General features: G+C 38.4%; 1 protein-coding gene across 28 annotated transcripts in view; it reads right to left on the minus strand.

The window, feature by feature from the left end:
- The window catches only part of MARCHF7 (membrane associated ring-CH-type finger 7), a 55,635-nt gene that overhangs the window by 35,347 nt on the left and 4,981 nt on the right, over window positions 1-15,307 (minus strand). For all 28 annotated transcript variants that reach the window (XR_010122463.1, XM_063645998.1, XM_063645997.1 and 25 more), the window contains one exon: window positions 3,583-3,749. Coding sequence is in view for 27 of the 28 variants with exons in the window: in XM_063645998.1 (XP_063502068.1) it covers window positions 3,583-3,735 (153 nt within the window). In the remaining variant the exon portion in view is untranslated. The remainder of the gene's footprint in view (window positions 1-3,582; window positions 3,750-15,307) is intronic.

Below are 15,307 nucleotides of genomic sequence, written 5' to 3' on the forward strand. Positions count from 1 at the left end.
GCTGGAGGCCAGGAGTATGAATCCAGCCTGGGCAACATAGCAAGACCCCATCTCTACAAGAAAAATTTTTAAAAAAATTAGCCACGTGTGTGTGTGTGCGGGGGAGGGGGCTGCACATCTGTAGTCCCAGCTACTCAGGAGGCTGAGGCAGGAGGATTGCTTGTGCCCAGAAAGTTGTGGCTGCGCTGAGTCATCACTGCTCAACTACACTACAAGCTGGGTGACAGAGAAGGACCCTGTCTCTTAAAAAAAAGTGAAACACTTTTTTCAAGAACACAGGAGTTTCAATTTCTAAACCAAAACTAAAAAAGCAAAGTAGCCTAAAAATGGTTGACTTATGGTTGAAACTGCTCCCATACCATTAAAAAGAAAAAAGCAATTAAAAAAAGCAACTTAAAGCAACTAAAAAGCATTTAGAAAATACCTAAAATTTATAAAAATAATTTAGGAATCAATAAAGATTTTAAAAATTCTACTTGGTTTGGTTTTTGGGTGTTTGCAAGTAATTTCTGAATTTTACTTGGGTATTTAAATACATTAAAATTTCGGAACAGAATGAAATCAACGCTAATATGTTACTATAACCACTGTTTAGGTGGGGTCATTTTGAAGTCATTAACATGACATTTAAACGGTGTTTTTTTTTTTTTTTTTGAGACAGAGTCTCGCTCTGTTGCCCAGGCTAGAGTGCAGTGGTGTGATCTTGGCTCACTGCAAGCTCTGCTCCAGGGTTCACGCCATTCTCCTGCATCAGCCTTCCGAGTAGCTGGGACTACAAGCGCCTGCCACCATGCTCGGCTAACTTTTTGTATTTTTAGTGGAGACAGGGTTTCACTGTGTTAGCCAGGATGGTCTCGATCTCCTGACCTTGTGATCTGCCTGCCTAGGCCTCCCAAAGTGCTGGGATTACAAGCGTGAGCCACCGCACGCCGGCTGAAATTTAAATGTTTTTTTTTTTTTAAATGCTGCTATTTGTTTAACATAATAAGAAACGGACTTTTTTTTTGAGACGGAGTTTCACTCTTATTGCCCAGGCTGGAGTGCAATGGCGCGATCTTGGCTCACAGCAACTTCCGTCTCCCGGATTCAAGTGATTCTCCTGCCTCAGCCTCCCAAGTAGCTAGGACTACAGGCATGCGCCACCACGCCCAGCTAATTTTGTCTTTTTAGTAGAGATGGGGTTTCTCCATGTTGGTTAGGCTGGTCTCAAACTCCCGACCTCAGGTGATCCACCTGCCTTGGCCTCCCAAAGTGCTGGGATTATAGGCGTGAGCCACCACGCCAGGCCAGAAATGGACTTTTTTGAATAATCTACAACATTAAGAACAAGTTAGAAGAAACAGTTTGAAAATGGTCATATCTTAAGGAGAATGTCAATAAATTTACTAAATATATTCAGGATTTTAGCACCTACACTATTATAATCATTATTATAACAATAATAAAAAACAAATGCAGCAGTAGCTAACATTTATATAGTATTTATCATATGCCAGGCACTATTATCATTTAACATAAAGCACTGTCATGTAACTATAACAATTGGATAAAGTAGGTGATACAAAAAGATGTTGGCCAGGTGCAGTGGCTCACACCTGTAATCTCAGCACTCTGGGAGGGAAGGTGGGCAGAATGGTTGAGCCCAGGAGTGTGAGACCTGCCTGGGCAACATAGCGAAACCCTATCTCTTCAAAAAAATTAGCTAGGCATGGTGGCACGTCCCTGCAGTCCTAGCTGCTGGAGGAGAGGCTGAGGTGAGAGGATCACTTGAGCCTGGGAGGTCTAGGCTGCAGTGAGCCGTGATTGCACCACTTACTCCAGCCTGGGTAACAGAGTGAGATCCTGTCTCAAAAAAAGAAACAAACAAACAAAAACAATCACAACAGAAAAATATGTCAATAGCTAGTAAGTGATGAAACATGACTCCTCTCTAGGCAGTACAGTCTGGTTTCAAAAGTTGTGTTCCTCATGAATAAGCTATATATATTTTTAAAATTAGACAAAAATGAGTAGACAAAATTTTATGAAGACAATACAGGAAAACACAATTCTGTGCCCTTTATATGTCACCATGACATTTCTACAGAAGGCAAAATATATGATTCTACACCTCTAGGAATCATAAACTTGTCTAGCAGCAGAAAATGTACAATATCAACTGACATTTAAAATGAGACCAGGTTCCGCTGAGCTGGAGTTTAAAATAAAATAGAGACCAGGTAAGCAGTTCATATAAAGTCCATTAAGAAATGGGTAGCAGATACGGGCATTTTCATTTTTTTTTGTTTTTTACTTCAGTCTTGCTCTGAGTATCTTAAAGAATGTTTACTACTGTGTAGGAACATTTTTATGAGACTTTTGTCATATATTAGATCACATAACATATAAATATATAAATACTTAACACAAATTTTCAAACGATTCTTTTAGATTACCTCAAAATCAGACTTTTGCAAATCAAACATTAATTATAACATCCAGCCAAAAATGCAACGAGCTTAAATTTGTTACAATAAGCCATTTCAAAAGCCAAAGAACTAGCCAGGCATGGTAGGTGTGTGCCTATAATCTCAGCTACTCAGGAGACTGAGGTGGGAGGATCATTTGAGCCAGAGTTTGAGACCAGCCTGGGCAACATAGCAAAACCCTGTTTCAAACGAAACAAAACAAAAAGCTTGTGGTCCTAACGAAAACTAGCTACGTAAGATTAGATGGACATACCAATACAAACTCATTACTCACCATAAAAATCAAATTTAAAAATTCATGTGAAAGACTTTTAGCACTTTCATAAAAAGATATCCTGTTAATTTAAAAATCACTCAACATTCAAAGCAAAATATTTAGAAGTTATAATCTCCCAGAAAAACACTTAACATTTGTTATTTCACCACTGCTTTGTGTATATGCAGAGAAAAGTCTGATGAATGAGTGGAAAGGAGGTACAGTTTTTGTTCCTCTGACAAAGCCATTCACATTGATTGACCAATTTAGTTAAATTTATACTTAAATTGATACTTATGTTTTTATGTACAAAGTTTTCCAAGTCTTTGGAAAGCATTTTTTTTTTTTTTTTTTTTTTTTTTGAGATGGAGTCTCACTCTGTCACCCAGGCTGGAGTGCAGTCTCATGATCTCAGCTTACTGCAACCTCCACCTCCTGGGTTCAAGCAATCCTCCCACTTCAGCCTCCCAAGTAGCTGGGATTACAGGTGTGTGCCACCACATCCAGCTAATTTTTTTGTATTTTTAGTTGAGACGGTGTTTCGTCACATTGGCCAGGCTGGTCTCGAACTCCTGACCTCAAATGATCCGCCAGTCTTGGCCTGCCAAAGTGCTGGGATTACAGGCGTGAGCCACCGTTCCCAGCCCAAAAGTATGATTTTACATGAGGTTACAATCTGTTATCCATAATTCTGAAGTCCAAAAAGTTTGAAAAAATGTTATTCATTTTGCTACATATATATTGGTTTTGATTACAGGATGCCTCAGATCCAGCTACTACATTTTTTAAATACCCCCAAGAGTGGCCCTAGGGATTTTGAAAAAGGCTGTATACATATATTCCAAATAAAAATGTTACCTGATATTCAGAATCCAATCTAAATGAAGTGTCTCTTGAGTGATAGGTATCATTTAAACTACTTCCTCTGCTTCCAGACATCATCCTAGCACTTAAGGAGCTGGAGGGTTGAACAGAAATTCTTCTTGGAATCCTTGAAGGTTTAGACTCCATTCTTAAAGATTTTTCTGTGAAATAAAAATTTTCATTAATTGCCTTTGGGAAAATATGAAAGCCTTTAATGCTTAATCATCCTTAATCATCAGCTCAAATAAAAAATTAACCATACAAATTAACCATATCTGACAAGGTAAATTGTGAAATGATCACTTCTCTTCCGCAAAGCAGAAGTTCATCAAAGGTTTCCTATCGTCCATAAAAGGAAGCAAACAAACATGGTAAAAATGGAATGAAGAACTCTGAGGTCTGCTGTTTCCAAAATCTGGGCTCTTTTCCTTACTCAATTTTGTCTATTACATATTCTACATGAATTTGTCCTTGACTCTTTCGGTATTCTCTATTTTTACTGTTCAATGCTCATACCTGTTGTACTATTTGCATACCCCTTAACACACTATGTTCTTACAAACCTTTGTATGTGCCTGGAAAGTCTATACATTTCCCCACCCAATTCTTGGTTATCCGTTTAAACACAAGTACCTTTCTTCTCTGTATATGTTTCTACTTCATACATACTTTTGATACTATTATGCACTGTAATTTGTTTACCTTTCTATTTCCCCATCTCAACAATGAATTTTCTAGGTCAGAATCATTTAAAGTATTTTAAAATCACTGCCTGGGATACAATAGGTACTCAATAAACACAAGTAAGAATGAATGAACTTTCTTTTTATTTACCACTCATAGGATCTCTTAATTATAACAAAAATAATAGCAATAGCTGATATTTATTAAGTATTATATGCAAAGTTTGACAGTAAGGACCTTCTGATTATCTGTTAGTCCACTGAATCTCCAGACCAACCCTGTGAGACAGATACTATATTATCTCCACTTTATAAACAAGAAAACAGGCACTGAGAGGTTTAGTAATTTGCACATGATCACACAGCTAATAAATTGTTTCTCAAAATGTTTTCAAAGATTGTTTATGGTACTATTGGAAAGTGACATTTTAAGTAAAAAGGTCAATCTATAAAACTACACATACAGGATGACTCTATTTATGCAAATAAAATGAATAAAATTTCTAAGAAACAAAATGTTACATTTATTTTGTGGAATTGAGTGCTTTCCACTTTACAGATTAATAATTTCCAAGTTTTCCTCATTAAACATTTCTAAACCCATGACAAAAGTAATGATTACCTATGCCTATTAAATACATATAAATGGAATCATACGATAAGTACTCTTTTGTGTCCAGCTTCATTTGCTCAACATTATATTTGTGAGATTCATCTGTGTTGTTGCATGCAGTTTTAAGTTCACCCTAATTTCTTTACATAGCATTCCACCATATGGCACACAATTTATTTTCCCATTCTACCATGAATGTACACTAGATTGTTTCCATTTCGGAGTTGTAATAGTGCTACTATAAGGACATTACTACTATAATTTAAAAAGCTTTTTTTTTTTCTGAGACGGAGTCTCGCTCTGTAGCCCAGGCTAGGGTGAAGTGGCACAATCTCGGCTCACTGGAAGCTCCACCACCTGGGTTCACGCCATTGTCCCGCCTCAGCCTCCCAAGGAGCTGGGACTAGAGGCACCTGCCACCACGCCCGGCTAATTTTTTTGTATTTTTAGTAGAGACGGGGTTTCACCGTGTCAACCAGGATGGTCTCTATCTCCTGACTTTGTGATCTGCCCGCCTCGGCCTCCCAAAGTGCTGGGATTACAGGCATGAGCCACCGTGCCCGGCCTTAAAAAGCTTTTAAAATATTCTGAGGCAAGGATTTACAAGACCTCTGACTGTATCTCATATAAGTGGAATCATACAATATTTGTCTTTTTGTGATTGGCTTATTTCCCTTACCCTAATGTTCTCAAAGTTCATCTATATTGTACCACATGCCAGAATTTCCTTTTTATGGCTGAATATTATTGCATTGTATGCATAGTTATGCGTCACTCAAGAACAGGAATATATTCTAAGAAATGCGTCTTTAGGTGATTTCGTCACTGTGCAAAAATAAAAGTGTACATACACAAACCTAGATGGTATAGTCTAATACCTGGATTATATGGTATAACCTATTGCTTCTAGGCAGCAAATCTGTACAGCATGTTACTGTACTGAATACTGTAGACAATTGTAATACAATGGTAAGTATTTATATATCTAAACAGAGAAAAGATACATTAAAAATAATTATAGTCAAATCATAGAGAAAGAAGATTGGTGGTTGGCGGGGGATGGGGGCTTGTTTAATGAGTATGAAATTTTGGTTTTACAAGATGAAAAGAATGGAGATAGATGATAGTGATGTTTACACAACATTATGAATATATCCAATAATACTGAATTGTACACAAACATAGTTCAGATGGTAAAATTTTATGTTCTCTGTATTTTATCACAAAAAAATAACAACAGGTTGGGGGGATGGTGCATGTGGCTGGAAAGCAAGTTGTTAAATTAAAACCTGTATCTGGCCGGGCGCGGTGGTTCACGCCTGTTAAGCCCAGCACTTTGGGAGGCCGAGGCGGGCGGATTAGGAGGTCAGGAGATCGAGACCATCCTGGCTAACACAGTGAAACCCCGTCTCTACTAAAAATACAAAAAATTAGCCAGGCGCGGTGGCAGGCGCCTGTAGTCCCAGCTACTTGGGGGGCTGAGGCAGGGGAATGGCATGAACCTGGGAGGCGGAGCTTGCAGTGAGCAGAGATCGTGCCACTGCACTCCGGCCTGGGTGAAAGAGCGAGACTCCGTATCAAAAAAAAACAAAAAACAAAAAACAAAACCTGTATCTGGAGCAGTAGAGCTTCCATTCCCCTAAAGGTATGATATTTATTCTCTGGAGAACAAAGATTTCCTAGGTAACACTCTTGTGTGCCCGCCACGCCCCCCATCTCCCACACACGACATGCAATCATCTCCGCAGGAGTTTAGGCATGGGGTCAGTATAAGGAATAAAAGAAAATTTATATACTCAATTGAGACTCACAGACTCTTTCGTGGTCCTGTTTCTACAATGCTGTCAGGAGACTAAGGGATTCTACTCTTGGATCACCAAACACCGGTGATAAGATTTCTGAATGTCATTTGAAATGTTTCCACTTTAAAGGCTAGCCTTCCACTAGACCATTCTATCCTACAACAAAGGCTGCTAGTTACCAGGAGTTTCTCATCAGGATTTTTAGAGTTAGACAAAAATCAGGATGTTTGTCTAACTGACAAACATCAAGGACTACCGTGTAATCAAGGAAGGCCTCCAATACGAAAGAAGGACCAAGTAAACAACAGTAAAAACAAAACTTTAAGATGCTGCAGGGAGAGGGAAATTTGGGGGAAAGGGGCTTATTTCTATCCTCACAGGGATCAAATAACATTCATTCACTGGGAGAAAATTTTTGCAATCTACCCATCTGACAAAGGGCTAATATCCAGAACCTACAAAGAACTTAAATTCATAAGAAAAAAATCAAACAACCCCATAAAAACGTGGGCAAAGGATATGAACAGACATTTCTCAGAAGAAGACATTTATGCAGCCAACAGACACATGAAAAAATGCTCATCATCACTGGTCATCAGAGAAATGCAAATCAAAACCACAGTGAGATACCATCTCACACCAGTTAGAATGGCGATCATTAAAAAGTCAGGAAACAACAGGGGCTGGAGAGGATGTGGAGAAATAGGAACATTTTTACACTGTTGGTGGGACTGTAAACTAGTTTAACCATTGTGGAAGACAGTGTGGCAATTCCTCAAGGATCTAGAACTAGAAATACCATTTGACCCAGCCATCCCATTACTGGGTATATACCCAAAGGATTATACATCATGCTACTATAAAGACACATGCACAAGTATGTTTACTGTGGCACTACTCAGAATAGCAAAGACTTGGAATTAACCCAAATGCCCATCAATGATAGACTGGATAAGGCAAACGTGGCACATATACATCATGGTATACTATGCAGCCATAAAAAATGATGAGTTCACGTCCTTTGTAGGGACATGGATGAAGCTGGAAACCATCATTCTCAGCAAACTATCGCCAAGGACAGAAAACCAAACACCGCATGTTCTCAATCATGGGTGGGAACTGAACAATGAGAACACTTGGACACAGGGCAGGGAACATCACACACTGGGGCCTGTTTTAGGGTGGGAGGAGGGGGAAGGATGGCATTAAGAGAAATACCTATTGTAAATGACGAGTTAATGGGTGCAGCACACCAACATGGCACATGTATACATATGTAACAAACCTGCACGTTGTGCACATGTACCCTAGAACTTAGTATAAAAAAAAATTCATTCATAAAATAAGAACAGGATGTGTGAGAATACAACGACAGCATAATAAAGAGCTTATGGAAATTCAAAATGCCATATACTTGTTAAAATGAGATATACTGAAATAAATTCAACATAAGGATTAGGAGTAAGTTGCAGAAACCTCCTGGAAAGCAGAACCAAAAGAAATAGCAAATGTAACATGAAAATAATTATCCAGAGAGTTATAATTTGACTGTGGTTACAGAAAAAGGAAATATAGAGAAAATTACCAAATAAACTTTTCTAGAAACGAAGGACAGAACTCTCCAAATTCAAAGGGCTCAAGACTACATAAGAGCATCAAAGAAAAAAGACCAACACTAAGCACAATATATCATCTTGAAACTGCAGAAAACCAGAAGTAATGGGAAGATACTATAAGTTACTAGAGTGGAAAAAATGGGTCACATACAAAGAGAACATAATCAGAATAGCTTAACAGCAACAATAAAGTCTTAAGACAATGAAATAATGCTTATAATACTGAGAAAAATGTTTCGCCTTGAATTCCAATCTAGCAAGTACATTTGAAGTGGAGAAGAGAACATGTTTTCAGACATGCAAGGTCTCAACAAAACAAAACGACCAAAAACACAACCAGAGGAAGCTAAATGAAGAGCATGTCCTAGAAAAATGGGAATGTGAGGCAGGAAATAACGAGATATGAAACCAGGAAGCAGCGATAAAGGGGAAGTTAAGGAGGATGCTATGCAGAAAGCATGGGAAGCAAACAATTCAGACTGCAGCAGGACCTCAGGTAGCAGAAGTTCTAAGAAAAAAAAAAAAAGCATCACATGGAAACTATATCTCATTGGCATGTGGTAGAGATGGTGGTACAACTTGAAAAAACAGTGTGTATACAGAAGAAAAGGCAATTTTAAAAATTAACTTTTTAACTTGGAAAAACTTAGCTGTTCATGAAAGGCATGCTTGTATTAGGTGAGCTCTTTAATATTTACATAGTCTTAATAATGTAAATATAGACTACTGAATCAATTTGCTACATATTGTGAGATGGAAGTGGGCAGTGGAAATAAGAATGGTAGGAAACAATGAAAAACCATGAAATAACAGTATAAGCACGCTGTTTAGAAAAATGAAAGTATGTAAGTCCTAAAAGAAATAGCTAAATAGCAGAGGGGCACTGCCTTTGCAAAGTGGCACTAGAGATGGGGTAAAGGGTAAGGAAAAAGACTGCTCTTTTCCTTAGAAGCAGGATGACCATATTTCCCCATTTGCCCGGAACAGTCCCAGTTTATGTGCTGAAAAATTCTAATTTATGCTTATTATCCCAGAATAATTATTAATAGTGTCTACGCTGTCTCTTAAAAGTGGCCTCATTTGGATGACAAAGCATATGGTCACCTAACTTAGAACTTTTCTACCATCGGCTTTTTACAAACTATATACGTATTTGGTAAGTCCATACAAAATATTTCATTAAAAAGAGGTAAATTCTGAACTGGAAATTTTTTAAAGGCATTCATTAGAAGAAAGAATATTAATGGTTAAACACTGACAATGCAAAAGCCCATGAACAATTTAACAAGTAGCAGATGTGGTATTTTATCAAGGCAGCTATGAAGACACTAAAGGGACTATATTTGCAATCTGAGGACTTTTGGGAAACAAAATGCTTTTTAAAAGACATGCATCAATATTAAGTTCTATGACAATAATAATGCTTCCTAATAATACCTCTTATAGTTTACTCTGACTACATTTATACCCAGTTCTTACTTGCAGAACTAAACTAACCTAGTAGGAAATCTGCTTAAAACAAACCTCCTTGGGAGAAGGCAAAGAGGCAGAGTCCTTTGAGAGAGATAATTTGATATTGTATGAAACTATTTTTGGCAACTCCTCTACATAAATTGATTGAATTTTGACAATGTAGGTGTTACATGAAAACTTATGTAATTTGGTTGCATAAGCTGTAGGTCAAAAGCACAAAATATAGTGAAAAACAAAAATGTGCAGTCCTTGAGAAACTTCTATCGAATCACTTAGAAGGTTCTAAGAGACATCTTTTCAAGTCCATTCATTCATTTAACCAAGTTTTTTGGATACTCATGCACTAAGCACAGTAATTAATACTCAACAAGCGAATGAGGTAGGGGAGCAACACTAAACGTTCTGAGACGGTGCCTGTAAAGAAACTGTAGCCTAACATGGAACAAACTACACAAATAACCACATAACTTCAATGGTTCTAAGTGCTACAAAGGAAAAGGTATAGGTTGGGCGTGGTGGCTCACAACTGTAATCTCTGCACTTTGGGAGGCTGAGGTGGATCACTTAAGGCCAGGAGTTCGAGACCAGCCTGGCCAACACAGTGAAACCCCGTCTTTACTATAAATACAAAAATTAGCCAGGTGTGGTGGCACGCGCCTGTGATCCCAGCTACTCAGGAGGCTGAGGCACAAGAATCACTTGAAGCCCGGGAGGTGGAGGTTGCAGTGAGCTAACACTGGGCCACTGCACACCAGCCTGGGCAACAGAGAAAGACTCTCAAAAACAACAACAAAAAAGAAAAAGGTATAAGCAAGAGCAGACTACTGGAAAGAGGCATTTGAAGCTTAATGTTTTAAATCAAGACTTAAAAACAAATAGTGCAAAAAAAGTTCACATGTACAATCTTTCCTCAATGGTCAATGAAATGGTCTTTTCCTTCTGTCACTATATCATGCTTTTTAAAATTCAGATTTCATTTCAGAGCTGGACAGTTAGGCTATCGTCCTGTTTGGTGATAAGAAACTTATCACCAGGGCTGATTTTGTAGGTGTGAGCTCTGAGCTTCATTAAAAATTTTGCAACTGACATCCTGAAATTCTATCTTTGAATTTGTGTTTTATAAGCGGAGTCAGATAGGACAGTGAAGTATGCCTCACTGAAGTCCCAGTCATGATAGATCCACTAGAATTTTATCCTCATGTTCCTCATCAACAAGTCTATGACTGAGGAAGGGGAGGCACTGACAAGAGGCTACACTTTCTATTCTCCAGAACTGGTATTCAGTGTGTAAGGAATGTAATCAGTTACAAAGCCACACACACAAAAAAATCGTATGATTAGTATTTGAGATTTTTCACTTACTGAACTTTTTGACTTCTGAGATGAAGTTTCTGGATGAAGATTCTCTGAAGCTGATAATACAGCTGCTAGTTTACCTAATAAGACATACTTTTACTCTGTTAAGTATGCCTTCACCTTAAGGCATTTTAATAGTGGCTGACACAGCAACAAGAGTAAAAAACCTGTATTCCCACCAATTCAACAATTTATGTAGTCTGTCTATATCTCACAAACCTGTGGGCTTGCTTTAGCTATGAAAAAAATGAACTGCTTTTTTAAATGAGTGACTCCATTCCTCTGGGCATCCTAAGAAACTCTGAGAGATCCAGGACATAAACAAGGTAAGGAATCGTAACAGGCCACCTCCTCACAATAAGGTGGACTCCAAAAGATCACAACCTCAGATTAAGAGTTAAGCTATTAGGTCTGGCGTGGTGGCTCATGCCTGTAAGCCCAGCACCTTGGAAAGCCGAGGAGGGCGGATCACAAGGTCAGGAGTTCAAGACCAGCCTGGCCAACATGGCGAAACCGTCTCTACTAAAAATACAAAAAAAAAAAAAAAAAAAAAAATAGCCGTATGTGGCGGTTCACCCCTGCTAATCCAGAGAATTCCCTGAATCCGGGAAGCAGAGGTTGCAGAGAGCCGAGATCATGCCACTGTACCCCAGCCTGAGCAACAGAGCGAGACTCCGTCTTGAGGAGTTCGGGAAAGAGTTAAGCTATTAATAGAAGTAAACCAGCTCTTGTGCAGATTTGCAGCCCAGGTTAATGTTGCCTGCTTGGCAAATGGAAGTTCAAATCCTGAATTTGGTTTAAGGTGGTCCCAATTTAGTAATCCACCAGGAACATGGCAGAAGCCAACATAAATCTTGCTAGAGGAATATACCTTCATGCTAACTTTCAAATTATTTCTACAAGTATTTTTTCAAGTATAACGAACAAGGGATAACTAAGTATACAGCAAAATAAGATATCACAAACAAGGTCTTTGAGACACAAGATGAGAGAAAAAAACAGAGTAGCAAAAACATCAAATCAAGCATTTTAGGCAGATTATAAAACTATGCTTAGCATGTTTAAATAAAGAGAAGCTTGAAACATACAGGCAAGGAACAGGAAACTGCAAAAAGAGCACTTTTAAACAAATATACAATAGCCATCATATAAACACCACCATGAGGATGAGACACCCAAAATGGAAGACATTATGTAAGATAATTGGCCTAGACTCTTCAGAAATCCTCCATGGCTGGGTGCAGTGGCTCACGCCTGTAATCCCAGCACTTTGGGAGGCCGAGGCTGGAGGATCACGAGGTCATGAGTTCAAGACCAGGCTGGCCAACATGGTGAAACTCCATCTCTACTAAGAATACAAAAATTAACAGGGCATGGTGTTGCGTGCCTGTAATCCTAGCTCCCTGGGAGGCTGAGGCAGGAGAATCGCTTGAATCCAGGAGGCGGAGGTTGCCGTGAGCTGAAATCACACCACTGCACTCCAGCCTGGGCAACAGAGCAAGACTCCGTCTTGGGGCTGAAGCAGGGAGAGGGGGACACTCCTCCAACATTCTTGGCCTCATACTAAGCACTAGGCAGCGGCAGTCCACTACTGGAATACTCTGAAGGTAAATAAAGCAATAATAAAGGTCATACCCATCTCAACTACAGACAAAACAAAGTCAACCCACCATACCAATGCCCCAACAGAAGAAGAATATGCCCATATCAATGCATAAATACTATTTATCTCAGTCTCTAATCTGTTCTGTTTTTAGTTTAAGCATTTAGTCAAAACTTGTACGATGCACAAAAATGCAAGGACAAAAAATCAACCCATTACCAAGAGATAAAATGGCAGAACCAGACCAAGACACGGCCCCAATGTCAACAAACGAGCAAATGGATGGGTTTAACAGTAGACTAGGTAAAATTGAAAAACTGGGGAAGGAGGAAATAAGCTAGAAAAAAATCCCCTCAAACTAAATTAGTATTAGGATCATTACGGGAAGAGACATGGCTCCAAGGATGAGGACCCAAAGTCGTGGAAATGGATAAAAGTCAGATTCAATACATACTTCAAGTCAGAAAGGATTTACCTAATAACGGGGAAGCAAAGCAATTATTTATAATATGAAGGGAGGCAATTATTTATAATACTGATGAAGAACAAACATTTTATTGCTTTTCTTTCAGGGATTGGGAGTGGGTGGGGTGGGGGGAGCGGTCAAGGAAGCACACCAAGATTAGTTGGTTTTGAAAAATGAGCTGTCTGGCCGGTTGTGGTGGCTTCCAGCACTTTGGGAGGCCAGGGCAGGATTGTTCGAGGCTAGGAGTTCAAGACCAGCCTGGGTAACATACTGACACCCCGTCTCTACAAAAAATATTTTTAAAAAAGAATAAGCAGACCAGCCTGGCCAACATGGTGAAACCCGATCTCTACTAAAAATACAAAAAAAATTTAGCCGGGCGGTAGTGGTGCACACCTGTAATCCCAGCTGCTCGGAAACTGAGGTAGGAGAATTGCTTGAGCCTGGGGAGGTGAAGGTTGTGGTGAGTGGAGATCGCGCCACTACATCAGAGTGAGACACTTTCTGAAAATAATAATAATAAGCAATCAGAAGTGCCCAGAAGGTCCAGGAGAACGCTGGAAATAAAGTTTTGAAAATACAAGAGAGCAGTGTGGCTGACAGTAAATTTTTCAGTTACATACATTGATTTATTTACTTTTTTCCAGATACATATGCTACCTCCTTGCCTTCTACTTGTACTGTACCTTCTATTTGGCACTCTTCCCACAAACTTATCTCTAGTAGAATTTGGGGTACTATGAAAACGTAAATTGAAAAACTTCAGGCAGTTTAAGAAAACATTAGGAGGAAAGGAGTTCTACCAATTACCCTACTTATGATTAAAGCTTTCTCTGACCACAACCACAAGCTGCCTACCAGGTAGAGCTTGGATTTTTAGTTTATCAAATTTGGAAAGCTGTGAATTCCTAAAAGCAGTACAATGTCCAAAAGTTTTTCTCTGATTCTGCTTATGAAGGTTTTTCTCAAGTATTATGTATCCCCTTCCATTATGCTACAGATCACTGTGTCCCATTATTACAATAATGGCCTTGATCAGGTATCTGTCGAGTCACACAGTAGTCATAAAATAACCAGTCTAACAAAAATACCTCAGCCCTATTAACACATGCTACCTCCCACACCTAAAAGTCTTTTCCTGTATGTTAATGTATTAATAAATATGTATTTAATGTATTAATAAAATTCATTTCCTATTTTTTTCCAAAATAGAAAACTGAGGCTAGGCTAGCAGGAAATAAGTCAATCTTTGCCTAATTTTTGCACATCAGCCAATTTCTATTTGTAGAAATACGCTACCTGAGTGCAAGCTTCAAAGTCTGCCCCTCACTTGGTATGCTTGGGTATGACTCTAGGTATAATCTAATGCTTAATTTTCTCACCCACAAAATGGTGATAATGATAGTATCAACTTCACAGGTATATTGTGAGGTTTGCTGGCACACAGCATGTGTTCAGCAAATACTAGCTATTATTAACCAATACCATCAGCGTGAAGGTTTTCATATAAACAGCTCAGTAGAAATTTTGTTGGCTTTTTCATTATTTGAAATTTGTCTTTAACACATAGTAAAACATCTTTCAAAGTCATTTAGATTTACATACAGGATATTCACTTCAGGGTAAAGAAACCTATACAAGATTATGTATATTAAGTATATGCATTAAACAATTGGAAAGAGCCATTTTTATCATTTTACTGTTATCTCGGGTGATGGCATTATTGATGTGTTTTTTCTTCTTTATACTTAGTTACCAAAAAATTTCTTCAATGTACTTTGTTAACTGAGGGCAACAATTATTTGCCAGAGGAAAAGGCATTTTTAAAATGACTTGTATTACCGAAGTCCTAAGGAGAATAATTCCCTTTCTAACTTGCTGGTTTACAGCCTTAGTAGCTACATACCACAAAGTAGTAAATACTAAGTAATACTCTCCTAGTAAAGACTAAGTGAAAGATAAAGTTAAAATACTTCACCAAATGAAGTTCAGATTACCTGAGTATGACTTCAAGTTTTTATCATGAAAAATTTTAAACATACACAAAGGTACAGCCAATAATGAGCTTCCATGTACCAATCAAGTCTTCAACTATTATCCACATTTA

This window comes from Symphalangus syndactylus, chromosome 9, assembly GCF_028878055.3.
Source record: "Symphalangus syndactylus isolate Jambi chromosome 9, NHGRI_mSymSyn1-v2.1_pri, whole genome shotgun sequence".
Classification (NCBI taxonomy): domain Eukaryota; kingdom Metazoa; phylum Chordata; class Mammalia; order Primates; family Hylobatidae; genus Symphalangus; species Symphalangus syndactylus.